The following is a 24,687-nucleotide window of genomic DNA, read 5'->3' as shown; positions in this document are numbered from 1 at the left end:
TTAAATAAAAAAGATACCTATTATAGTGGGTAAAATCCATACAAGCCTAATTAACAATAACTACATGCCCAACGGGCTAGCCCGTTAAAAGCGGTCCATACCACACTCATAGCATAAGATCCAAAGTAAGCCCATATACGGGAGATACGTGAATTCGCCAGGAAAAACCCTAAACGCCACAGTTACTTTGCGGCTAAGTAAGACGAGAGACACATGAGATCGTTTCCTAAGAAGTCGGAACCGCTAGGGTTTCAACAAGCATTCCAGCAAACCCTAACCCTAGTCACCTCCCTGCAGGCCCGTGATCTATATATGCTAATTCGCTAACGCAATCACGACATCCTCAATCACTCGTATCCACTGTTGCACTCATACACGATCTCTCACTCTTGTTATCTCCCGCTCTCCCCGCTCTTTCGTTCCGCCTCCACGCTCATAACTCTCTAAGGTTCCGATTGCCCGGCTAGCCCGGACGTCCGTCGCCTCTTATTCCACATCGCTCAATAGATTTGACTCCGACCACCGAAACACCCCGATCATCCGGAGAACACTCTTATTACTATCTCTTTCATATTATTTATTTGTTTTATTACGTTACTTACGTCTGTTATTTATATCAATTTACTGACTTGAGCGTCGGAAGCCCTTCCATCGACACCCCCGCCAGGGCTCATCGGAGGGCTCTAACGTTGCTTGTGGTTTCAAGTTGCTAGTGCCAGTCGATCCAGACGTTACTGACGTCATTTTCGTAATTGTTGGATTCACCCCAATACTTATAAACATGTATATATATATATATATATATATATATATATATATATATATATTTTGTAAAAAACAGATTAAACAACAATAATTTCAAAATTTTGACTTTAAACATTAACCATTTTACCGCTCGATGAATACACGAATATTACATATAGTACTACCATCTTTGGTGTTGGTCTACAAAATATTCTCCAAAAAGTTCCAAGGGCAAGATCGTCATTTACATAACTATATAGGACAAAGTTTTAACTCAGTTTCTGTAGCTATTTCCTTTCTCTCCCAACACGAAGCATCTCTCTCTCTCTCTCTACACATTCTATATAGCAAACTAACTAGTACTCACTGAGCTTCCCCATTACTTCTCACTCTCTTCCACTTCACAAACACAACACACTCACTCGTAGTTGAAATGGAGCGGGCCAAACTCAAGCCCATCTACAGACCCCCAGAGACTCCATTGGAGCCAATGGAGTTCCTCTCCCGCTCTTGGAGCGTCTCCGCCTTCGAAATCTCCAAAGTCCTAGCTCCCCACCACCCCCCTCCCAAAGCCCACCCCGATCACCGCCGCCCCGCCCCCGCCGATATCATATACGAAGACGTCTCCGCCGAGCTCGAGGAATCCGCCGCCGCCACCGTCTCCGGCAACCCCTTCTCATTCGCTTCTTCAGAAACTTCCCAGCTCGTCATGGAGCGCATTATGTCTCAATCGGTGCGTCAAAGATTCCACCTTTCTCGATTTTTTTTTTTCTTTCTGATTTTCCAAGAATCTTGTTTTCTAGTGTGATTATGCAGTCCCCCTTCAGTGCGTGTTATGTGTGTGTGTTTTTCACAAATTCCTTCCTTTTGTCCATATCTGGCAAGAAATCCTCGTTTTGGAATTATTTAAATGATTATGCTTTTGTTATTTTGTGGAGATATGATCTTGGAAGGAAAGGCTTGTTTGATTAATTATCTGCTTATTTCGTTAAGTTGGAAGAAAGTGTTTTAGTTTATGGGGAAACTAAGAGTTTAATCTGTCTTGGAAATTTAAGCTATCATTCAAGTATGCATTTATTGGTTAGGTAAATAGCATTATGTTTTCTTGGGCAAGTCAATTATTAACAATTATTAATATGAATAGCAGTACTCTTAGAAATTCTCAAGGCTCATTATCTGGGAATTTGTTTAAATGCAAGCAATTATTCTTGTGTTTAGTTTAATCAACTGGTTTAATATGAAATGATGATGATGTGTGTTGTGTACCACATGTGCAGCAGGAGGTATCACCACGCACTTCTGGAAGGCTGTCTCACAGCAGTGGCCCCCTCAATGGTGGCTCTCTCACTGACAGTCCACCAGTCTCCCCCTCTGAATTAGATGATCTCAAGGTCTTCAATTCTTCTCATATGTTTAAATTAATCTTAACCAAATCTTGCATATTTGTCTTTATTTGTATATTATATAGCACTGTATTATCCTGTGATCATGTTGACACAAAGCACAAGTTCTGGAGAGAGAGAGGGAGAGAGAGAGTAGCTTTATCTTTAACCAAAAACATCTTGAGAATATGTTAGTACCACATTGATGCTTTTCTTCTCCCACACTTCAAGATTGCACATTTATTTAGTATTTTCTTTCTCTTGTTTTCTTGAAAATTTAGCTTTGCTTATTTGCAGTATTGAATGTGCAATTTGCTGCACATATGTTTGTATGCTTGTCCATTTTGAGGGAATTATGTCGGTTATTCTGCAATTTTTATTTTATTTTTTATTATTATTACATTTTTGTTGAGATGATGTTGATGTAAGTGAATGGTCCTTCAATTGACAGGTGCAGAATAATAGCTAAGTTATGTGACATCTATGCTCTTACATTTGTTTGTGACAAGTTTCACATAAATGCTTTCAGAATTGCTTTACTTCACTACCAAATATGTGTGTAAGGAAGTTCATCATTTAATTTTTTGTGGGGTGTGCTATTATGATACATCATGAAAGGGAATTTAATTTTCTCAGATTTTAGTGGTGGTTTCTTGATGTGGTGAAAGTGTTGTCACATACAGGCTTGTATGCATCAATACAATCGAGTAAATATTCCGGTGAGCAAGCCGTACAAGAGCGGCGTGGTCGGTGGCGGCGCCGCGGCGCCGAGCGGCGGAGGGAGGACCGTGGGGCGGTGGTTGAAGGATCGGAGGGAGAAGAAGAAGGAGGAGGCGAGGGCGCACAACGCGCAGCTCCACGCGGCCATCTCCGTCGCCGGGGTGGCGTCCGCCGTCGCCGCCATTGCGGCTGCGACGGCTGCGTCGTCCGGGGCGGGGAAGGACGAGATCATGGCTAAGACGGACATGGCCGTGGCGTCCGCTGCCACGCTGGTGGCCGCACAGTGTGTCGAGGCAGCCGAGGCGATGGGGGCCGAGCGCGACCATTTGGCCTCGGTCGTGAGCTCGGCCGTCAATGTCCGATCGGCCGGTGATATCATGACCCTTACGGCCGGGGCTGCCACCGGTACGTATACGGTATTACCTTAACAATATAGGCGAATCCACCGCATAGTTTGATGAATCGATGGTGATGTATTCTTGTAGCTCTACGTGGAGCTGCCACTTTGAAGGCGAGGACGTTGAAGGACGTGTGGAACGTTGCAGCCGTGGCGCCTCTGGACAAGGGGACGGGGCTCGTTGGTGGTGGCAATGGCGGGAGCAATGGCAGTTCGAGTGGCAGCTTCAGCGGCGAATTCATCCCCGAAGAGAACTTCCTCGAGATATGCAGCAGAGAGCTCCTCGCGAGAGGCTGCGAGCTCTTGAAGAGAACTCGAAAGGGTAAGAACTCTCGTTGCTCGTGTAGTCGTGTTGATCGCGTTCCAATCTAATCGCGTGTTGCGTTGCTAATCGCAGGCGATCTTCACTGGAAAGTAGTGTCAGTTTACATCAACAGAATGGGGCAGGTGAAGATCAAGATCCCATTTTTGAAAGAATCATCAAGATTTTCACTATACACTTTTCCAAATTCTTCATGGATTAATTAATCAATCTTCCTTTTCTTGATTTTGTTTGATTCTCATTTGTCACAGGTGATGCTGAAGATGAAGAGTAGGCATGTAGCTGGGACAGTCACCAAAAAGAAAAAGAGTGAGTTTCATATTTGCTTTAAGCTTTTAGCTTTTGTCTAATGATAGGGTAAGAATTGGAAGTGAGGGGACTACTACTTCACTCATTCTACTTAGGGATTAGTGAAAGCAAAGATGAAAAACAAAAGATGATGAAAAAGACACCATCTTTCCCTTTTTCACATTCTTGAATTTTGCAGATGTGGTGTTGGAGGTGCTCAAGGACATCCCGGCGTGGCCCGGGCGCCACCTCCTCGAGGGCGGCCCCGACCGGAGGTACTTCGCGTTGAAGACGGTGGGGCGAGGCGTCGTCGAGTTCGAGTGCAAGAATCAGAGGGAGTACGATGTGTGGACCCATGGAGTGTCTAGACTACTCACAGTTGCTGCAGAGAGGAACAACAACAAGCATAGGGTTTGATGTTTTTGCCTTTGTGGTTTAGTATAGAAAAGATATGTGCCTCTCTTTTGGAATTCTAACAATTTGGTAAGGAAATTCAAAATTGGTAGGGGAAAAAAAGGTGTTTGAAGTTATAATCCAAATGGGATTGGTTCACTTTAGTTGTTATTTTGGAGGAAATGTAGTTTTTGGGATTGTGTGTTTGATTTTGTAATATTAAAGAGTAAAGTGAAGGAAAGATAGTGAAAGCATATGTGATCTAAGTTTTTGTTCTCTTTTGTTTCTTTTTATTGGATTTGGATTGGTCAAAAAGGAGAGGAGAATCCCAATTTGATTAAAGAAGCATAGATAAGATATTACTATCTTTTATTCTTTCTATTTTATTCTTTGTGGGACTTGAATTTCTCACTTTATAATGGGGTAGTAGGGAATTTAAATTAGGGTTTTATAAATAATCAAATGCCACTTTTTTCTACGTGGGGCATACGATTTACATAGTACTAAGAGCAATGTAATATGTTTCCTAAAAAAAAAGATTAATTATAATATGGTTTAATATAAAATAATACATTGGTTTACTTGGGAGATAGTGTATATTGCATGATGTAACACTTTCAGTTCAGGTAAATTAAATTTTTATTTAAAAATGTCAAATTATTTTCTTGACTATTTGTGTTAAGAAATTAACTTATGCAAAAATCCTATATTTGCTTACAATTTTCTGAAAAATTAAGATGGTCTCTCTCACTCACACACACATTAGAATATCCTTAAAAAAAATAGAATGCTGGAATTACTCCATAAAATAAATTCTGTAATCTATTTAATGTTGTTATTTCGAAAAACCCTCTATAACAAATAAAGATAAGATATTATTGATAACTTTTATTGATAATATTGAATATCGAATAACTTTTATATTTATATTTAGACTAATCAATTGCCCCCATTTAATTAGAATTTTTAATTAAAAAAATGTAAAGGTAAAATTGAACATTTATAATTATTTTTATTATTTTATTAAATAAAATTAATAAAACTATAATATTTAAAATAGGGCTTATGAATAGGACCACTCTATTTTTGTGTAATGGGCCTGCCCATCTTTGCCAGGCTGCCTTGCCAGTGCTAGCTTTTAAATAAAAATATATGAACATATATGAATTTAGATGTATGACATGACTTTCAATAAAAATAAAAAAATCGTCCAAATTACAAAGTAAAGAGAGAAAATGAAAAAAAAAAAACTACGAAATTGTAAAAACAGATTAATTTAATTAAATTTTTAAAAAAAATTATAATAAAAACTATATTGTTACGATTAAGGTATGTCCCAACTTAATAAGAAGGAATTAATCCCTTTTTTTAGATATAAGTTATGTCGTGAAACTGTATATTACATTAACGAATTAAGAACAATCAAGCTATTGTAAACCAGACCAAATTTCAAACAAATTACAATCCAACATTCAAATAAAAATATAACCCACACGTCGTGGATGTGACTTGAACCAATAACCTCTTGAGTCTTAAATAGAGAGTTTTTTTTTGTGCTCGATTTTACCGTTTAAACTAAACAGTCTCGAATAGCAGTAGTAATTAGAAACTAGTGAGTGGCTTCTAGCATTACTAGGGATGGCAATGGGCCGGATCTGGACCGGATCTTGCTTGGTCCAGATCCAGATCCAGATTTTTTGACTTAGACCCAGATCCGATCCAGATCCATTGGATCCAAAAAAATGAGATCCAGGTCCAGATCTATAAGATCCACAGGATCTCGGGTCCAGACCCGGATCCATATTTTTTGTCTTTTAAAATAAATTTATAAATATTAAATTAATCCCAAATAAAATTATAATTATTGTCTAGATTTTCAACAATTATTCAAAATAAATGAATTAACCATATTCTATAAAAATATTATCAAAATTTAATAACAATAAGAATAAAATTATCAAGTACTCCCTCCGTCCACCAATTCAAGGCCTAGGGCAAGTGTAAATTACACTTGCCCTAGGCCTTGAATTGGTGGACGGAGGGAGTACTAAATAACAGTGGAACAATGTGTTCTCTATTTTACATAGAAAAAAGAAAATTAATGTTATCAATAATAATAATAATAATAATAATAATAATGAAAACTAAAATTTAAGTTAAAATAAAAGTAAAATATTATCTTTAATTGCATTATATATTATTTATAAAAAGAGATATATAGATTAGTCATAGACTCATAGATATTAGATTAGAGTTAGATAAAAATAAATAACATTTTATATATTTTTATATATAAATGGATCCATGGACCGGATCTGGGTCTCAAATTTTTTGCCCCAAATCCAGATCCGGAAATTATAGGAATAATCCAGATCCGGTCCAGATCCATTGGGCCCATTTTTCCTAAGGTCCAGATCCTAAAAAAAGGATTTGGATCCGCGGATCTGAACCGGGTCCAGATCCATTGCCATCTCTAAGCATTACATAAAATTCCAAAAGTGGAAACATCAAAACTCCCATTTCACAAATATCTTCTCACAAAATTTATAGCTTTCACACTGCAACCCAACTACCAACTACCCAACTAGTGGGGTTTTAAAGGCCACAAAAACTACAACTTTTTTCTTATCCTTTTCCAAAGGAAAAAAGAAAAATAGTTCACAAGATAGAAACACACACACACACACACATTCATAAAAAGAAAGAGAAGGCTGCAGACTTGCCATAGTCATGAGTCCTTCAACTTCAATTCCTTCCACAAATGTTTTTGAAATAGGAAATTGCATCACCACATTAATAAAAGTTGAGCCAAAATTATGCAATAGAAATAATAATAATAATAATAATAGTAGCCCTCCAAAGCCACTCTTGATTTGCAGCCCCTTAGAAGCAGGTGTTTTCCCAGTTTTATTGTTCCTTCATGGCTATCTTCTCTACAACTCTTTCTACTCTCTCCTTCTTCAACACATAGCATCGCATGGCTTCGTCGTCGTCGCGCCGCAGGTTAGTTATGCAACACAATTTTTTTTGCTTCTTTTTGTATCTTTGATTCTTGAAATTTCTCTATTAGATTTCTAGTTTTGTTGGATATGATGATATTATAAGTTGTTGCTTGGAGAATCTGCAGTAAGATTATTGTTGTGTAACATTTGAAGAATAATTAATGGCCAAGAGAGATCCATCACTAGTGAATTTGCATAATTGTTCTAAGCTATGTTTCTTTTTAAAGCAATGAAAATGATCCAATTTAGATCAAATTGGAATTACATGTAATTTTGTTAGGAAGCATGAGACTTTGACCATATAAGAGGGCATATTTCAAAGTAGTGATTATGTTTAACTTGCAACATTCAAGTTTTTATGACTGTGTCTTTGATAAACTAAAACATAACTTGTTCAATGTTTTTAATAATTATTTTTGTTTTGTTTTGTTTCAATTTGCACTAGTTATACTCTATAGCAGGAGCAGATGCAAATGAAGAAATCAAAATCACTGCAAAGATAACAAATTGGTTAGCCCTAGGATTAGGGCAACTTCTCCCACCAAATGTTGAGCCAAATCTTGCAAAATTAGGGCTTGCAGGGCATAGTAGAGGAGGAAAAGTTGCTTTTGCATTAGCTCTAAGCAAATCATCTACAACTTCTCTAAAATTCTCAGCCCTAATAGGCATTGACCCCGTTGACGGAACCGACATGGGGAAACAAACTCCGCCACCTGTCCTCACCTACACCCCACATTCATTCAATCTCGACTCCACTGCAGTGCTAGTAGTGGGGTCGGGACTGGGGGAGGTGAGGCGGAATCCTTTTTTCCATCCGTGTGCTCCAAAAGGGGTGAATCACGAGGATTTCTACAACGAGTGTTGCAAGCCGGCATACTACTTTGTGGCTAAGGACTACGGCCACCTCGACATGCTCGACGATGATACTAAAGGGATAAGGGGCAAAATCACCTATTGTTTGTGCAAGAATGGGGAGTCTAGGGGGGCAATGAGGAGATTTGTTGGGGGTATTTTGGTAGCATTTTTGAAGGCTTATTTGGAAGGTGATTCAAGGGAACTTGTTTCTATAAGAGAAGGGCATCATGACATGCTCCCTCTTCAACTTCAAAGACTTGAATTTCAAGTCTAGTTTAGTGAGTTGTGTAATAAAGATGGGAAATGTGAAAGTAAGTTTGTATGATCATTAGTCTCCTTTAATTTGTACCACTTCACTCTTTGTAAGAAATTCGTGAGATGATGTGTGTAACAGTTTTATATTTAACTTAAGGTGCGTTTACTTTGATGGAAAATGAGAGAAAAATTAAACGCACCCTTAGTAATATATTTTATATTGCCAAGCCTTTTTTTTTTTCAATTATAGTCAGGCCCTATAACAAAAGTTGATTTTGTGAACATCTGACTTAAATTAAGTGAGGCTATAAAAAAACTACTTGCAAATTATTCGGAATTCGGCTAAAAAAAAGCTTGTTCAAACCCGTTAAATGAGCTTCATAGTATTCAGCTCATTAGCTCGTGAACAAATTCATTAAATAATTGATTCAGCTTGAAAATATAAATTATTACTTGTAGGTACAACTTATATTTATGTACTATAATTAGTAAATAATTGTATTAAGCCTCTAATTAATTTTAAGATAATAATTAATATATTTTATTATTTTGAATGATAGTATAATTATTTTCAAAAGAAAAATAATCAATATTCTGAATATAAATATAGAAAGCTCGTAAAGGTTCGATTAAGCTCTTGTTAGCCTTTAAATATTCGATAAACAAAGTTCGAGATTCAACTCGATACTAAATAAATTAAATTTTGAACATGACGTTACTCGGCTCGGCTCGATTCGATTACACTCTTTAATTTGTGTGGCACAATTTTCATTACCAATATGGGGAATAAATATAAATAATTTTGAAACATAATCAATTTTTTCCGTTTATTATTCAAACTCGATTCGTGGTCTACAATTTGAGGACAACATCTTCTGCTTTGGAATGATATTCTATCTAAGTATTGCAGCCATATATGATCTTTGTATTTTTAAACTACCTTAATTAAAATTGACGAATAATAACAATTAACAACATTTTAAATAAATTTTTAAAAAAAGGGAAATTAGTAACATAATTCAATCTCAATATAGTTGAGAAAGAGAAGACTTCCTTTGCAATTGGAAACCCATTAAATGGATAGTTGAATGCAGGCCCGGCCCAATTATCACAGCCCAATAGCCCATAAAACCAGCTAAACGGGTCGGGTTTCTGCAACCAAATTGAATTCAAGTATTTAACTGCAAACTTACAAAGCCTTCACCATTTCCCCCAAAACACAGAACCCTTAAAACCCCATCTCCATTAAACGCTCATTTCTCTCTCTAGAAGCAAAGCTTTTCTCCTCTCTCTCTCTCAATCGCGCCGACCATCATAGCCGGACAGATCAACAATTGCCGCGCCTCCTGAGTTTTAAAGTGTTGGTAATTTTGACATTTTATTTTCGAATTATTATGCGTGAATGACAAAATGATTCTGGTTTGTCTGATATTTTCGATTACTTTTGGCAGCCATATTTGCTTGAACACCACTTGCCAGTGGAAATCAAGAGTTTGTGTGTTTTCATTTGTCCCCTTAGCTCAATTTCTGTTTGCAGTGAGACTATGGCTGCCGCTGCTTCATCTCTCACATCATTCTTTACCACTCTTCAAATCAACCAAATTGATCAAAATGTAAGTAATTTTTATGTTATCCAGCGTTTGATGATACATGTTTATCGTGAATGCGTTCTTTTTTGTGTGTCTATTCATCAGTGCAATTAGAGCTCAACGTTTTCATCTCCTCTTTTTCGCCTTGTATTGGAGGCTACAAAAGGACGTATCTTTGTTTGATTGTGTGAAAAGAACTTGACGATTTAGGAATTTTGTTCGGAGCTCTTGGGTAAAGGTGATGATGCTCTGGAACGCAAGGATTTATTGAAAAGGAGAAGAAAAAAGTTGAAATAGGTCTTTTTCTGATTTTAGGGCTTCAGATAAGTGTGGGTGAATTTTGGTATGCTAACACCAATTTTTACATGTTCAATGCAAATTAGGAATTGCTATTGAATACCTGAATTTTGCTGAGGAATTAGGATTGTATAGTTAACTTCAGAAGTTTACAATGGTTCTTTCTTACTCTGTCCATTTTCTGGGATGTATATTAGAAGTATAATTTTGCAAGGTAATCACTTTTAGCTGTGTATTTTCTTGGGGGCGTTTACTTTTAATGATTGATACCATACATGATTGAGTATTTTTATCTTCATTATTAGGATTTGTCCTATCCCACTCCTCTCAAAATGATATGGATCAAGCAAATAGAAATTAAGAGTCTGGGGATATTCCAAAATTTCAATCTATCTTAGTAAACGATGGATTATCCTATACTATTTTAATGTGTCTAGGCTCATCCTTAATAGTAAATACCCCCTTGGTGCATTAGATATTGAGAAGAAAAATGAGAAATATTTAGATCCGAGATGAGGATTCGTGGCACAATCGAAATCTCATCCATGTGTGGTTGAACTGTTGTTAACCCAGTTCATATTAAATCTTACCCTTTTTATGATGAAGTTGTTGCAAACACGACTATTTGATGTCGCCTTAATTGGTGAATTGTGACAAAATGCTCTCATGTTTGATCTGTCTTGCTCTTGTTGATATCCCTTCTTAGGAGGGCTTCAAAACCAGTGTTTAAATCTGATTCAGAACTTGATTGGTCTTTAGGGTTTTCCCAGCGGTAATATCCCATTGCATAACGAATACAAAGCAATAGTGCTCAAGAAGGGATGCTTTTCTGTGGGTGAGCGAAACCTTAAAATAAATTGCTTGAGATACAAAGGGATGGATGTCAGCACGTCTGCTTTGGTTGATGGAGTTGCCGAATGCACAAATGGTAGCTGTATATTATATACTCAAGCTGTTTTAGGGAAACACACACGTTTACTGTAGCTCATGCATGTCAAGGCACGACGTGTTAAAGTTTGCACAATTGTAATGTAATAAACTTGTGACAGAAGAAGAGATCATACAAACAAGTCGCACAGTGGAGCCAAGTGTTTCCACGCTGTTGATGAATTTTTCCAATGACTTTGATCCTTATGAGGCTTTAAGCACGCCTCTATATCAAACAGCAACTTTCAAGCAGGTGAGTTCTAGCTTTGATGTTTTGAGAGGTTTCCTGTAAAGTGAGAGATTAGAAGAAGCCTTCTGGGGGTAATGGTGTTTATTGAAGCTCTTCTTGAAAATCGAGGAATGTATCTGAACATTGAAGTAACTTTAGTTTTCATTTTGCAACTGATTCTGTTGTTCTGCAGCCTTCAGCTACGGAACCTGGAACTTATGATTATACAAGAAGTGGAAATCCTACTCGGGATACCCTAGAAAGGTCTCAACTTAAGGAGACACTAAATTTTAGCAAAGATCAATGCTGTACTTCTTTACCATGGCTAAATCATTTGTTGGCTGTTAACAGACTTCTTGCAAAGCTCGACAAAGCCGACCGAGCATTATGCTTCACCAGCGGAATGGCAGCTTTAGCAGCTGTTACTCATCTAGTTGGAACTGGTACATCATGTGGCATTAGTTTTTTTTCTCTCCATTTCCAATGCCAACTGGAGATGTCCAATAAAGACAGCATAGTCTTGTTATTAATCTCTAATTATGATGTTGAGCTTTGAGACACACTTTAGGCGGCTGATATTATGGTTGGATATGATAATTGTTGTATTGAAATTTTTTCTTTTCTGTTTTTTTCATGGTAGGTGATGAGATTGTTTCTGGTGACGACATGTACGGTGGTTCTGATCGCTTATTGTCACAAGTAACTCCGAAATCTGGAATCGTGGTTAAGTTAATATTTTTTCTTCTTCAAACTAACTCGATTTTTTCAGCCATTTGGTAGAAATCCTAAGGTATATATGTGCTGCAGGCGTGTAGATACAACAAATTTGGAAGAGGTCGCCTCTGCAATCACCCCCCGCACAAAGCTTGTGTGGTTAGAGAGTCCAACAAACCCCCGCCAGCAGATCTCTGATCTTCGTGTAAGCAGCTTCAACTCTTGCATATTTTTTTTTACTTCGTCACTCATCAACACCACCTAATTTTGATTTTAGAAAATCGCTGAACTTGCACATGCCCGTGGCGCTCTCGTGTTGGTGGACAACAGCATCATGTCTCCCGTGCTGTCTCAACCCTTAGAGCTCGGAGCTGGTAACAACACACCTCCCTTAGTAATCTTTTTGGCTAATATACAGAATGAACCTTAACGCGTCGACCAATTTTCAGATATCGTGATGCACTCAGCTACAAAGTTCATCGCTGGTCACAGCGACCTCATGGCTGGTGTGCTTGCTATCAAAGGAGAAAGGTTTGTCTATGAATCACATACAATTTCCACTTTCTAGGAAACAATCGAGATGGATTCATTTGAATCATCCTATGAAAAGTTTCAGTTACTGGTTCGTAGATTAACCTCTTTTGATGCTTATTAGCTTGGCGAAAGACCTATATTTCCTACATAACGCGGAGGGGTCGGGGTTAGCTCCATTCGACTGTTGGCTGTGTTTGAGAGGCATCAAAACTATGGCTCTACGCGTCGAAAAGCAACAGGAAAACGCTCAAAAAATCGCAGAGTTCCTCGCATCTCACCCTCGTGTGAAAAAGGTCCATTATGCTGGTCTTCCCAATCACCCGGGACGATCTTTGCATTACTCTCAGGTACTGATCCGAGGTGTATGTAATCTTTGCTACTCTCTTCGTTCACAATATTGTTGTCATTTTTGCCGTTTTGGTCCGTCCACAATATACTTGTCACTTCCATTTATAGCAGTAGGATCCTCAAATGCCACTCACAATAATAATAGTCCAAAGTACACCCACAACAATACCTACTATTATCTAACTGATCTGCCCCTGTGGTGCAGGCGAAGGGTGCAGGATCCGTGCTGAGCTTCTTAACGGGGTCGTTGGCTCTCTCCAAGCACGTCGTTGAGACGACAAAGTATTTCAGCATAACCGTGAGTTTCGGTGAGTATTCTCGGTTCGTTACTCGATTTGCCCGCCACGCTCCCGAGTAATTTTAACTCAAGCATGAAAGTGTTTGTTTTGGAACGACAGGGAGCGTCAAGTCCCTCATCAGCTTGCCCTGCTTCATGTCTCACGCAAGCATACCTGCAGCGGTACGTGAGGCGCGAGGTCTGACCGAGGATCTCGTGCGTATATCCGTCGGGATCGAAGATGCCGACGACCTCATCGCCGATCTCGAGCACGCCCTACGGACGGGGCCTGCGTAGCTTGCCTCCGCATATAAATATTTTTCCGCCATTTTGCTTAACCCCATATTTAGAAGGGTTCTTTCAAATAATGCATGAAACATTGACTTTGTTTATTATTTATCTATTTAATTTTTATTTTATCCAAATAATGCATGGAATGGCGATTGTGTTTGTTACTACTCCCTCCTTTCCAAAATATAAGATGTTTTAAACCTTTGCACAAGAATTAAGAAGAATTAATTAACATCAAATTTTAAAAACTCATTCTCTTTTCTCACCAGCTAAACTTAATGTACTCCATATCCCAATAAATTTAAATGAAAGATTGATAATTCTTCATTTTAAAAAAAGTATTTTAAAAGTAGAAGTGATAAATAAATTTAATTAATATCTTAATGAGGGAGTTGGAAAGTGAAAAATTTAATGAGAAGAGAGAGATAATAAATCTTGATTGAAGAGACAATCTTATATTGTGAAACAAAATAAAAAACTTAAAATATTATATTTTGAGAGCTGAAGAAAGAATTATTGCCTCGATACATTGAAAAATAGAGAAACAAATAATAGAAGTTAGATGTAGAGAGATAAATGAGAGAATTTGAAGGTGTATTGAAATATAGCAACAATAGTCTCTATTTATAGAAAATAAAAAAATATAAATTTTGATATTTTTAATTATTTTTTAATTATTTATATTAAAAATATACTAATTTTTATTAATTATCCTAACAAAATCTAACCAATCAAATATTGACAAATCGTTGCACCATTGATCCAAACTAGATGAGAGAGAGTGAGCACTCCCCAATTTTCCTACCGACAAAGATGGCCTTAATAATGGCAGCCATATTTACTGAACACCACTTTCCTTTCCTTTTGTTTTGTTTTGCTTATTTTTCGAGTGAGCAGAGATCTGAAAAATGGCTTACAATCTTCAATCCCTCATCACCATCCTCCAAGGGATTCTGGATCCCCAACAAACACACTGGATTCTTGGACAAGAGAAACCACAACTCCAATCCCTCCTCCAAAAAGCTTCTTACCTACAGCAGAAGATTCTCGAAAAAACTCCACCACTCACCAAAATACCAAGCTTGGAGTGCCAAATCAGAGACGTAGCAAATGAAGCAGAAGACATCGTTGAATCTCACATGGTTAGACGAATTTTCTCGATGCATGAATCTTACATGCTTGAACAACTGTTTTCGATGCCAGAAGAAGAAGAAGAAGAAGAAGAAGAAGAAGAAGACGCGACACCAGATGTGCTGCTTGTGACACAAAAGCTTGATTCTTTAACTCAACAAGTTGAGGAGCTCGTGGAGGTGGAGACAAACAAGAAGCCAACTGGCAGCTCATGGAGTGGTGCTTCTTTCTCGAGTTCGAAGAGCGTCGTGGTGGGAGTCGATGAAGTTCTGATGCAGCTGAAGGATCGGCTGACCGGGATGCAGAGCAAGCTGGAGATCCTGCCCATCGTGGGTATGGGTGGTATAGGTAAAACCACTCTTGCTCGAAAACTTTATCAAGATCCACTCATTCTTGACCACTTTAACTATCTTGCTTGGACCACAATCTCACAAGATTACAATATGCGGTCAATTCTATTAAGCCTTCTTCGTTGCATAACTGGATCAGACTATGAACATAAGGGAGATGGTGAGTTGAAAGATATTTTGTATAGGAGCTTGTACGGTAGAAGATACATGATTGTATTAGATGATATTTGGAGCACCACATTCTGGGATGAGATAAGGAGGTACTTCCCGGACAACAATAACGGGAGTCGGATTGTGATCACCACTAGGGAATCGGATGTCGCCAAATATGCAGACTCCAATAGTCTGCATCATCAGGTGCAGTTGCTGAGCGAGTCTCAAAGTTGGGATCTTCTTAGCCAAATTGTGTTTGGAAAAGAGGATTGCCCTCATGAGTTACAAGGGATAGGGAAGAAGATTTCGAGTGATTGCAGTGGGCTTCCTCTGGCTATCAATGTGATTGGAGGGCTCTTGTCAAAGTTGGAAAGATTGAAAGATGTTTGGGAGAATATTGGGAACGACGTAAGAGCTGCGATTGCTGAATCAGACAAGCAGTTCTCCAATATACTATCCTTAAGTTATAACCATCTGCCGCTTCACTTGAAACCATGTTTCCTCTATATGGCAGCATTCCCCGAAGATTATGAGATTGAATCCTTGAGACTCATACAGATGTTGGTGGCAGAAGGATTTGTGAAATCGAATGGAGATAAAAGTTTGGAGGAAGAGGCAGAGGATTATTTAAAGTCACTTGTAGAAAGGAATCTAGTTTCGGTTAGCAGTTATGATTGGTATGGAAAAGCAAAGAGGTACAACATGCATGATCTTTTGAGAGATCTATGCATTAGGCAAGCTGATGATGAGAAGTTTCTACGTGTCAAGAAGTCCACCGAGCTCACATTCTCCAACCAGCTACGTCGTGTGAGTATTCACACATCATATGGAATGGAAGATGATGAGTATGCTTCTTCATCAGAGATGTCATATGGAATGGAAGATGATGAGTATGCTTCTTCATCAGAGATGCCACTTGTTCGATCATTTCTACTCTTGATCGTGTTGGATCGGAAGCTATCTCCTATGGTTTTCACATTAAGCTTGCTTAGGGTGTTGGATTTATTGAAAATGAATAAGTATTATATGATTGAGTTCCCGGAAGAAATATTACAACTTGTGAACTTACGCTACTTAGCTATCAATTGCAAGTCATTGCCAAGAAGTGGAATATCAAGATTGTGTAATTTGCAAACCTTGATTGCTACGGTAGGCGAAGGCTCTTGTCCAGGTGAGTTGTGGGAGATGTCTGAGTTAAGATATCTCATCATGTTGGGTCCATATCAAAAGATTGAAGATGATTACATGAAAAAAATTGTTCTGGAGAAGCTGCAGACGATACGGTATGTGAGGATAAGCCCGTCAGTGATTAGAAGGGGTTTCTTGGAAAGCATTCCAAATATAAAAAGCTTGCATATCTGGTATGTTTCATCAGGGATGAGTGAAGTAGTTGATCTGAGTCATCTTCACAAACTCCAAACATTAAGCTGGCGTTCATGGCATCAATATCTGCACGCAGTCAAGTTTCCATCTACTCTTAGAGAATTAAATCTGGATTTTTGTGTAATAACTCCGGCAGTGACGACTGCACTGTGTGCACTACCGAATCTGGAAGTGCTCAAGTTGCACAAATGTAGCTTCAAAAGCAATGAGACAGAAGAAGCAAATGAAGAGTGGGAAATAGCAGAAGGAGATGAATTCAGCTCATTGCACTTTCTACAACTCAATCATACACTACTGGTGCGTTGGAGAGCTGATGAAACCAACTTCCCTAGACTCCGCCATCTCTTTATACGAAGTTGTTGGAAGCTAGAGGAAATCCCCGCCGGCATTGGAGAAATCCCAACCCTCCAATTAATCCACTTAGATAATTGCAGCGATTCTGCAGTGGCCTCAGCCAAACAGATTCAGGAGGAGCAGCAATCTGAATACGAGAACTACCAACTCCAACTCCAACTTTCTACATCTTGATTTTTTATATCTAGTGCGTTGGAGAGTTGATGAAACCAACTTCCCTAGACTCCGCCATCTCTGTTTAGAATATTGTCTTTATCTAGAGGAAATCCCCGCCGGCATTGGAGAAATCCCAACCCTCCAATTAATCGAGTTAGATGGTTGCAGCGATTCTGCAGACGCCTCAGCGAAACAGATTCATGAGGAGCAGCAATCTGAATACGAAAACTACCAATTCCAACTTCGTATCGACTCACTCAGATGATGATTTGGTCAGTATTATTATCACTTTCTGCCTATCCAAAAATAAATAAAATCTTTCGCCTTGCTTTCCAAACACATATATTTGTATCGTAATAATTTTTTATTTTATTTTTTTAGCACCGATTTCAGCAAAGAAAGGAAGATGAAGACGACTAAAAGTGGCCACATTTGAAACTCATTTGATTTCCCTTCTCTTGTCTTGTCTACTATTGCTTCACAATTTGCTTTGTTTTTCACTTTTCGTGTTTTTTTTACTGCCTTGTTTTTTCCTCATTTGAATAACTATTTTTATCAATTTTAAATTGCCCCATTGTTTTTTTTTTTCTAGCAAGTTGTCCTCCCCTCCTTTTTTTTTCTCCTTTAATTTCTTTATATATGTAAGTTTTTTGGTTTGATGCAACTAGGGCTGTAAATGAACAGAGCTACCCGCGAGCTATTCGATATTCGGCTCGAAAAAAGCTCGTTCGGAGCTCAATTCGATAATAAACGAACCGAGCTCGAGCCTGATTTCAAGCTCAAAATTTTTATCGAGCCGAGCTCGAGCCTGACAGTGCTCGGCTCGTTGAGCTCGCGAACATGTTCGAATTCGATTGTTCGTGAACATGTTCGCGAGCCTGTTCACGAACTTTCAGTCGAGCCTTCAATCGAGTTAGTAAACGAGCCTTAAACGAGTCGAACTCGAACTCGAATAACATATTAATTAAAAATATTTTCTTAAATTTATAACAAATTTGAGCTTGAACATCATAAATACGAACATCTAACAAGCCGAGCTCGAGCTCAAGCTCGAATTCGACATTATCGAGCATCACCCGAGCCGAACTCGAACCGAGCTCGAGCTTAGTATGTGGGTGACGAGCCGAGCTCGATCATCAAGATAAAAGCTCGAATCGAGCTCGAGCCGAGCTCGAACACCCGAATATTTAAACGAGCCGAGCTCGAGCCTGCTTGTATTCGGCTCGGCTCGGCTCGTTTACAGCCCTAGATGCAACTTTAAAATCCAAAGAAACCCAAGTATATTAATGCATGTACAAGTCTTGAAGAATCAATCTTCAACAAAAATGAAAATTTTGCCAATTTTTTAAAAAGGCTTACAACACAACCTACAAACTTCTATGTTTGGTGATATTTTTCAGAACCGTGCATTATTATTATTCCTCAAAAAAAAAAAAAAGGAAATATCTTACAAGTGATTCCTTTTCATTGTTACCATTACACTCCTTTATTTGATTTCATTCCATTTCTATTCCTCTACGTGAACCAAACGAGCACTAAATTAAAGTAGTTAACCATGTATTGTAGAATAGATAAAATAAATTGATATAAAGATAATAGTATGTACTATTAATTTGTCGTTGACCTTGTTTGAAAATAAAATAGGACTATTTTTTGTGAATGTTTTAAAATGAAAATATATGACTATTTTTATTAGACGAATAGGGTATAAGATTATTCAAAATATGACACTAAGACAAAGTAGTAATATGCATAAATGTCTCAAAATTGTACAATGTCAAACTCGAATCCATTCACAACTTGAATATTTTCTTGAACAATATGAAATCTCGAAGATGAGGTAACATGCCACTTGTGATGATATCAGCATCTTGAAACAAATTCTAAGAAAAAACAAACACTCCTTTATCCGAGTCGATCATCCTTTTTGCAGCCAGATCAAACTATTCTCTCAAGCTGATCACAAACACAAACAAAAACAAGATGTATCACTTTAAATAAATATTTAAACAAATGTCCTGAAATATACACTTAAAATAATGAACACAAGAACCAATTGCAACTATACTATGTTTCAAATCAGTGAGAAGTATCATTACTCCACAGATGCCCTTTGAGAAATTTGGAAGTATTAAATTCAGAAGTATTAGGCTATGCAATCACTCGTTTTATTACCATTCTGCAGAAAATTTTAAAGTGTTTTAGCTCTCTGTTTATCCTTTATCTTGCCATTTGCTATTTGATGTTTCCAGCCAACTAATGCCTGACTACCTTGTTTCCTCTGTAACAAAATGCCATACATACAACCTCTATCTTTGATCAATAAACTGATCGCAACATAACTACCATTTTGCGCTAACATTTACAGATCTCTTACAGCATCTCTGTTTGTTTCCATTGCTTGAGATACAAAGGGATGGATGTCAGCACGTCTGCTTTGGTTGATGGAGTTGCCGAACGCACAAATGGTAGCTGTATATTACATACTCAAGCTGTTTTAGGGAAACACACACGTTTATATCTTTACTGTAGCTCGTGCTTGTTAAGGCATGACGTGTTAAAGTTTGCGCAATTGTAATGTAATAAACTTGTGACAGAAGAAGAGATCATACAAACAAGTCGCCAAGTGGAGCCAAGTGTTTCCACGGTGTTGATGAATTTTTCCAATGACTTTGATCCTTATGAGGCTTTAAGCACGCCTCTATATCAAACAGCAACTTTCAAGCAGGTGAGTTCTAGCTTTGATGTTTTCAGAGGTTTCCTGTAAAGTGAGAGATCAGAAGAAGCCTTCTGGGGGTAATGGTGTTTATTGAAGCTCTTCTTGAAAATCGAGGAATGTCTCTGATTCTGTTGTAACTTTAGTTTTCCTTTTGCAACTGATTCTGTTGTTCTGCAGCCTTCAGCTACGGAACCTGGAACTTATGATTATACAAGAAGTGGAAATCTTTGCATTACTCTCAGGTACTGATCCGAGGTGTATGTAATTTTTACTACTCTCTTCGTTCACAATATCGTCGTCACTTTTTCTGTTTTGGTCTGTACACAATATGTTTGTCACTTCCATTTATAGCAATAGGATCCTCAAATTCCACTCACAGCAATAGTAGAGTTCAAACTCCACTCACAATAATATTCACTATTATATAATTGATCTGCCCCCGTGGTGCAGGTGAAGGGTGCAGGAATGTCGATTGTGTTTATTACTACTCCCTCCTTTCCAAAATATAAGATGTCTTAAATTTTTGCACAAGAATTAATAAGAATTAATTAACATCAAATTTTAAAAACTCAGTCTCTTTTCTCACCAGCTAAACTTAAGAGTAATGTTAGATAGTCACATTGTGGTCATCCACAATTTATTTAAATAGAAAATAATTTAATTTATTTAACTTGTTTTTTAAAATAAAAATAACTTTTATTTTTAACTTGTCATATTCTCTACATTGTAGTTATTTTTTTGCAATTTTTTGGTAACTTTTATATTTTTATTAAAAAATAAATTAAAAAATGCAAAAAAAAAAGTACAATGTAGAGAATATAATAAAATAACTAAATCCTATTTTTATTAAAAAAATAAATTAAATAAATCAAGATTTTCCTTATTATACTAGTTTGTGGGTGGCCACATGGATTTATTGTAAACTTAATGTACTCCATATCCCAATAAATTTAAATGAAAGATTGATAATTCTTCATTTTCAAAAAAGTATTTTAAAAGGAGAAGTGATAAATAAATTTAATTAATATCTTAATGAGGGAGTTGGAAAGTGAAAAATTTAATGAGAAGAGAGATAATTAATCTTGATTGAAGAGAAAATCTTATATTGTGAAACAAAATAAAAAACTTAAAACATTATATTTTGAGAGTTGAAGAAAGAATTATTGGCTCGATCCATTCAAAAATAGAGAAATACTAAATAATAGAAGTTATATGTAGAGAGGATAAATTAGAGAATATGAAGGTGTATTGAAATATAGCAACAATGGTTTCTATTTATAAAAAATAAAAAAATATAAATTTTGATATTTTTAATTATTTTTTAAATATTTATATTAAAAATATACTAATTTTTATTAATTATCCTAACAAAATCTACTCAACCAATCAAATATTGACAAATCGTTGCACCATTGATCCAAACTAAGATGAGAGAGAGTGAGCACTCCCCAATTTTCCTACCGACAAAGATGGTCTTAATAATGGCAGCCATATTTACCTGAACACCACTTTCCTTTCCTTTTGTTTTGCTTATTTTTCGAGAGAGAAGAGATCTCAAAAATGGCTTACAATCTTCAATCACTCATCACCATCCTCGAAAGGATTCTGGATCCCGAACAAACACGCTGGATTCTTGGACAAGAGAAACCACAACTCCAATCCCTCCTCCAAAAAGCTTCTTACCTGCAGCAGCAGATTCTCGAAAAAACTCCACCACTCACCAAAATACCAAGCTTGGAGTGCCAAATCAGAGACGTAGCAAATGAAGCAGAAGACATCGTTGAATCTCACATGGTTGAACGACTGCTCTCGATGCCTGAAGGCGTGAACTTCACTCCGCTCACACCAGATGTGCTGCTTGTGACACAAAAACTTGATTCTGTGATCGAACAAGTCGTGAAGCTCGTGGAGGTGGAGACAAACAAGAAGCCGACAGGCAGCTCATGGAGTGGAGCTTCTTTCTCGAGTTCGAAGAGCGTCGTGGTGGGAGTTGATGAAGATCTGATGCAGCTGAAGGATCGGCTGACCGGGAATCAGACCAAGCTGGAGATCCTGCCCATCGTGGGTATGGGTGGTATAGGTAAAACCACTCTTGCTCGAAAACTTTATCAAGATCCACTCATTGTTGAGCACTTTAGTCATCTTGCTTGGACCACAGTTTCTCAAGATTACAATATGCGGTCAATTCTATTAAGCCTTCTTCATTGCATAATTGGAAAAGAAGAATGTGACAAACATAATGGAAAGGGAGATGGTGAGTTAAAAGATATCTTGTATAGAAACTTGTGTGGTAGAAGATACATGATTGTATTAGATGATATTTGGAGCACCAAATTCTGGGATGAGATAAGGATGTACTTCCCGGACGACAATAACGGGAGTCGGATTGTGATCACCACTAGGGAATCGGATGTCGCCAAATATGCAGACTCGGAGATTCAGCACCATCATCAGGTGCAGTTGCTGAGCGAGTCTCAAAGTTGGGATCTTCTTAGCCAAATTGTGTTTGGAAAAGAGGATTGCCCTCATGAGTTACAAGGGATAGGAGAGAAGATTGCGAGTGATTGCGGTGGGCTTCCTCTGGCTATCAATGTGATTGGAGGGCTGTTGTCAAAGGTGGAAAGATTGAAAGATGTTTGGGAGAATATTGGGAACGACGTAAGAGCTGCAATTGCTGAATCGGACAAACAGTTCTTGAATATACTATCCTTAAGTTATAACCATCTGCCGATTCACTTGAAACCATGTTTCCTATATATGGCAGCATTCCCTGAAGATTATGAGATCGACCTGTTGAGACTCGTAAGGATGTGGGTAGCAGAAGGATTTGTGAAATCGAATGGAGAAAAAAGTTTGGAGGAAGAGGCAGAGGATTATTTAAAGTCACTTGTAGAAAGGAATCTAGTTTCGGTTATTACAAGTTATAGTTGGTATGTAAAAGCAAAGAGGTACATCATGCATGATCTTTTGAGAGATTTATGCATTAGGAAAGCTGATGATGAGAAGTTTCTACATGTCAAGAATTCGACCGAGCTCACATTCTCTAACCAGCTGCGTCGTGTGAGTATTCACACATCATATGGAATGAAAGATGATGAGTATGCTTCTTCATCAGAGATGTCACTTGTTCGATCATTTCTAGTATTTGTCAAGTTGGATAGGAATGTATCTCCCATGGTTTCCACATTAAGATTGCTTAGGGTGTTGGATTTATTGGAAATGCGTAAGATTGAGTTCACAGAAGAAATATTACAACTTGTGAACTTACGCTACTTAGCTATCAATTGCAAGTCATTGCCAAGAAGTGGAATATCAAGATTGTGTAATTTGCAAACCTTGATTGCTGAGGTATCCAACAAAATTTGGGAGATCTTTATTTTTCCCATGTCCTGTAGCTATTTCCCAGCTGAGTTGTGGGAGATGTCTGAGTTAAGACATCTCATCATATTGAATACATATCTCGAGATGGAAGATGATTACATGAAAAAAATTGTTCTGAAGAAGCTGCAGACGATACGGGGTGTGGAGCTAAGTCCGTCAGTGATTAGGGGTTTCTTGGAAAGCATTCCAAATATAAAAAGCTTGGAAATCCGGTATTGTGAGGATGAAGGCTCATCAGGGATGAGTGAAGTAGTTGATCTGAGTCATCTTCACAAACTCCAAACATTAACCTGGATTTCATCAAGGGATCAATATCTGCACGTACTCAAATTTCCATCTACTCTTAGAGAATTAAATCTGGAGTATTGTGTAATAACTCCGGCAGCGACGACGGCTCTGTGTGCACTACCGAATCTGGAAGTGCTCAAGATGACATATTGTACCTTCAAAAGCAATGAGACAGAAGAAAAAGAAGCAAATGAAGAGTGGGAAATAGCAGAAGGAGATGAATTCAGCTCATTGCAGTTTCTACATCTCATTTATTTAAAAATGGTGCGTTGGAGAGCTGATGAAACCAACTTCCCTAGACTCCGCCATCTCTTTATACGATGGTGTCCGTATCTAGAGGAAATCCCCGCCGGCATTGGAGAAATCCCAACCCTCCAATTAATCGAGTTAGAATGGTGCAGCAATTCAGCAGAGGCCTCAGCGAAACAGATTCAGGAGGAGCAGCAATCTGAATACGACAACTACGACCTCCAACTTCGTATCTTCCCATCATATGAATTTCTTGTGTCGTCTCATAATTGGTCAGTCTTATTATCACTCTAATCATGATGTTGGGTTTCATTAAACTAACGAATTTCTTGTGCCGCATATCTACAGAGCACAGAAAGAGGAAGAGAAAAGAAAGGAAGATCGATGAAGACGACTCAAAGTGGCCATATTTGAAACTCATTTGATTTCTCCTCTCTTCTTGTCTTACCATTACCATTGCTTCACAATTTGCTTTGTTTTTCACTTTTGATGCTTTTCTTACTGCTTTTTTTCCCCCTCTTTTGTTTGGTGCTTAGTTTTAGAAGAGCAACTCCTTTTCCCTTTTAGTGTTTTTCACTGCCTTTTTTGTCTTGGGACTTTTAATGAGACTTGAACCTTTAATTGGATTTTTTGTTAATATGATGTTATAATTTCATTGATATATATTTTGTCAAAGTTAATTAATTTGGAGTTTCGGATGAATTATGATCTTTAAACATTTTTAGTTCTAGTACTCACCGAGATAAAGTTGGCATGCATGATATCAAGCTTCTTGAACATAAATATATTAGTATGTGTGTTGATCTAACAGTAGAGCAGGTAATACATAAAGTCAAAAGAGGTTTTGAGTTCATAATTTTTAAATTTACTTATTTAATTGGTAATTGTTTATCAAAATATATTTATATATAATATTGGTTATAGGGATAATAACATTTAAATAAATGCACGCACAATGC

General features: G+C 37.6%; 4 protein-coding genes across 11 annotated transcripts; all 4 read left to right on the top strand.

The window, feature by feature from the left end:
* The first annotated feature begins 1,019 nt into the window (after positions 1 to 1,019).
* On the top strand, positions 1,020 to 4,512 carry LOC130991409 (VAN3-binding protein-like). 2 transcript variants are annotated; one of them, XM_057915625.1, is made up of 7 exons: positions 1,020 to 1,477; positions 2,025 to 2,135; positions 2,810 to 3,251; positions 3,332 to 3,565; positions 3,641 to 3,690; positions 3,817 to 3,874; positions 4,053 to 4,512. In XM_057915625.1, the coding sequence occupies exons 1-7, from the start codon at positions 1,178 to 1,180 to the stop codon at positions 4,268 to 4,270; spliced, it is 1,413 nt and encodes a 470-aa protein (XP_057771608.1). In that variant the 5' UTR covers positions 1,020 to 1,177; the 3' UTR covers positions 4,271 to 4,512. The 2 variants fall into 2 exon arrangements, with proteins under 2 accessions (XP_057771608.1, XP_057771607.1); XM_057915624.1 differs by having other exon boundaries at positions 1,021 to 1,477; positions 2,022 to 2,135.
* Positions 4,513 to 6,808: 2,296 nt separating this feature from the next.
* LOC130991408 (chlorophyllase-2) lies at positions 6,809 to 8,585 on the top strand. The gene is made up of 2 exons (XM_057915623.1): positions 6,809 to 7,249; positions 7,694 to 8,585. Exons 1-2 carry the CDS (start codon positions 6,977 to 6,979, stop codon positions 8,375 to 8,377), a joined length of 957 nt encoding a protein of 318 aa, XP_057771606.1. The 5' UTR covers positions 6,809 to 6,976; the 3' UTR covers positions 8,378 to 8,585.
* A 900-nt stretch (positions 8,586 to 9,485) lies between these two features.
* Positions 9,486 to 13,698, top strand: LOC130991396 (cystathionine beta-lyase, chloroplastic-like). Of its 7 annotated transcripts, none has more exons than XM_057915586.1 (13): positions 9,486 to 9,718; positions 9,896 to 9,971; positions 11,004 to 11,172; positions 11,294 to 11,424; positions 11,594 to 11,664; positions 11,752 to 11,843; positions 12,041 to 12,128; positions 12,208 to 12,319; positions 12,392 to 12,488; positions 12,564 to 12,645; positions 12,770 to 12,995; positions 13,202 to 13,304; positions 13,395 to 13,698. In XM_057915586.1, the coding sequence occupies exons 2-13, from the start codon at positions 9,903 to 9,905 to the stop codon at positions 13,568 to 13,570; spliced, it is 1,416 nt and encodes a 471-aa protein (XP_057771569.1). In that variant the 5' UTR covers positions 9,486 to 9,718; positions 9,896 to 9,902; the 3' UTR covers positions 13,571 to 13,698. The 7 variants fall into 7 exon arrangements, with proteins under 7 accessions (XP_057771569.1, XP_057771567.1, XP_057771571.1 ...); XM_057915584.1 differs by having other exon boundaries at positions 9,560 to 9,722; XM_057915588.1 differs by having other exon boundaries at positions 9,561 to 9,722; positions 11,297 to 11,424.
* Positions 13,699 to 14,372: 674 nt separating this feature from the next.
* On the top strand, positions 14,373 to 17,673 carry LOC130991389 (putative late blight resistance protein homolog R1A-10). The gene is made up of 2 exons (XM_057915574.1): positions 14,373 to 17,363; positions 17,473 to 17,673. The coding sequence occupies exon 1, from the start codon at positions 14,473 to 14,475 to the stop codon at positions 17,107 to 17,109; it is 2,637 nt and encodes an 878-aa protein (XP_057771557.1). The 5' UTR covers positions 14,373 to 14,472; the 3' UTR covers positions 17,110 to 17,363; positions 17,473 to 17,673.
* The last annotated feature ends 7,014 nt before the right edge of the window (positions 17,674 to 24,687 follow it).

This window comes from Salvia miltiorrhiza, chromosome 7, assembly GCF_028751815.1.
Source record: "Salvia miltiorrhiza cultivar Shanhuang (shh) chromosome 7, IMPLAD_Smil_shh, whole genome shotgun sequence".
In the NCBI taxonomy this organism is placed as follows: domain Eukaryota; kingdom Viridiplantae; phylum Streptophyta; class Magnoliopsida; order Lamiales; family Lamiaceae; genus Salvia; species Salvia miltiorrhiza.
Note: the sequence above shows the minus strand (reverse complement) of the source record. Positions and strands in the feature narration are given on the sequence as shown.

Bases quoted from the DNA above. Each gene is read 5' to 3' on its own strand.
- LOC130991409 (XM_057915624.1), top strand. From the start codon at position 1,178: ATGGAGCGGGCCAAACTCAAGCCCATCTACAGACCCCCAGAGACTCCA. The intron at 1,478-2,021 runs GTGCGTCAAAGA...CCACATGTGCAG, and splicing joins AGCGCATTATGTCTCAATCG to CAGGAGGTATCACCACGCAC. The intron at 2,136-2,809 runs GTCTTCAATTCT...TGTCACATACAG, and splicing joins CTGAATTAGATGATCTCAAG to GCTTGTATGCATCAATACAA.
- LOC130991408 (XM_057915623.1), top strand. From the start codon at position 6,977: ATGAGTCCTTCAACTTCAATTCCTTCCACAAATGTTTTTGAAATAGGA. The intron at 7,250-7,693 runs GTTAGTTATGCA...AATTTGCACTAG, and splicing joins TCGTCGTCGTCGCGCCGCAG to TTATACTCTATAGCAGGAGC.
- LOC130991396 (XM_057915586.1), top strand. From the start codon at position 9,903: ATGGCTGCCGCTGCTTCATCTCTCACATCATTCTTTACCACTCTTCAA. The intron at 11,665-11,751 runs GTCTCAACTTAA...GGCTGTTAACAG, and splicing joins ACTCGGGATACCCTAGAAAG to ACTTCTTGCAAAGCTCGACA. The intron at 12,646-12,769 runs GTTTGTCTATGA...GATGCTTATTAG, and splicing joins CTTGCTATCAAAGGAGAAAG to CTTGGCGAAAGACCTATATT.
- LOC130991389 (XM_057915574.1), top strand. From the start codon at position 14,473: ATGGCTTACAATCTTCAATCCCTCATCACCATCCTCCAAGGGATTCTG.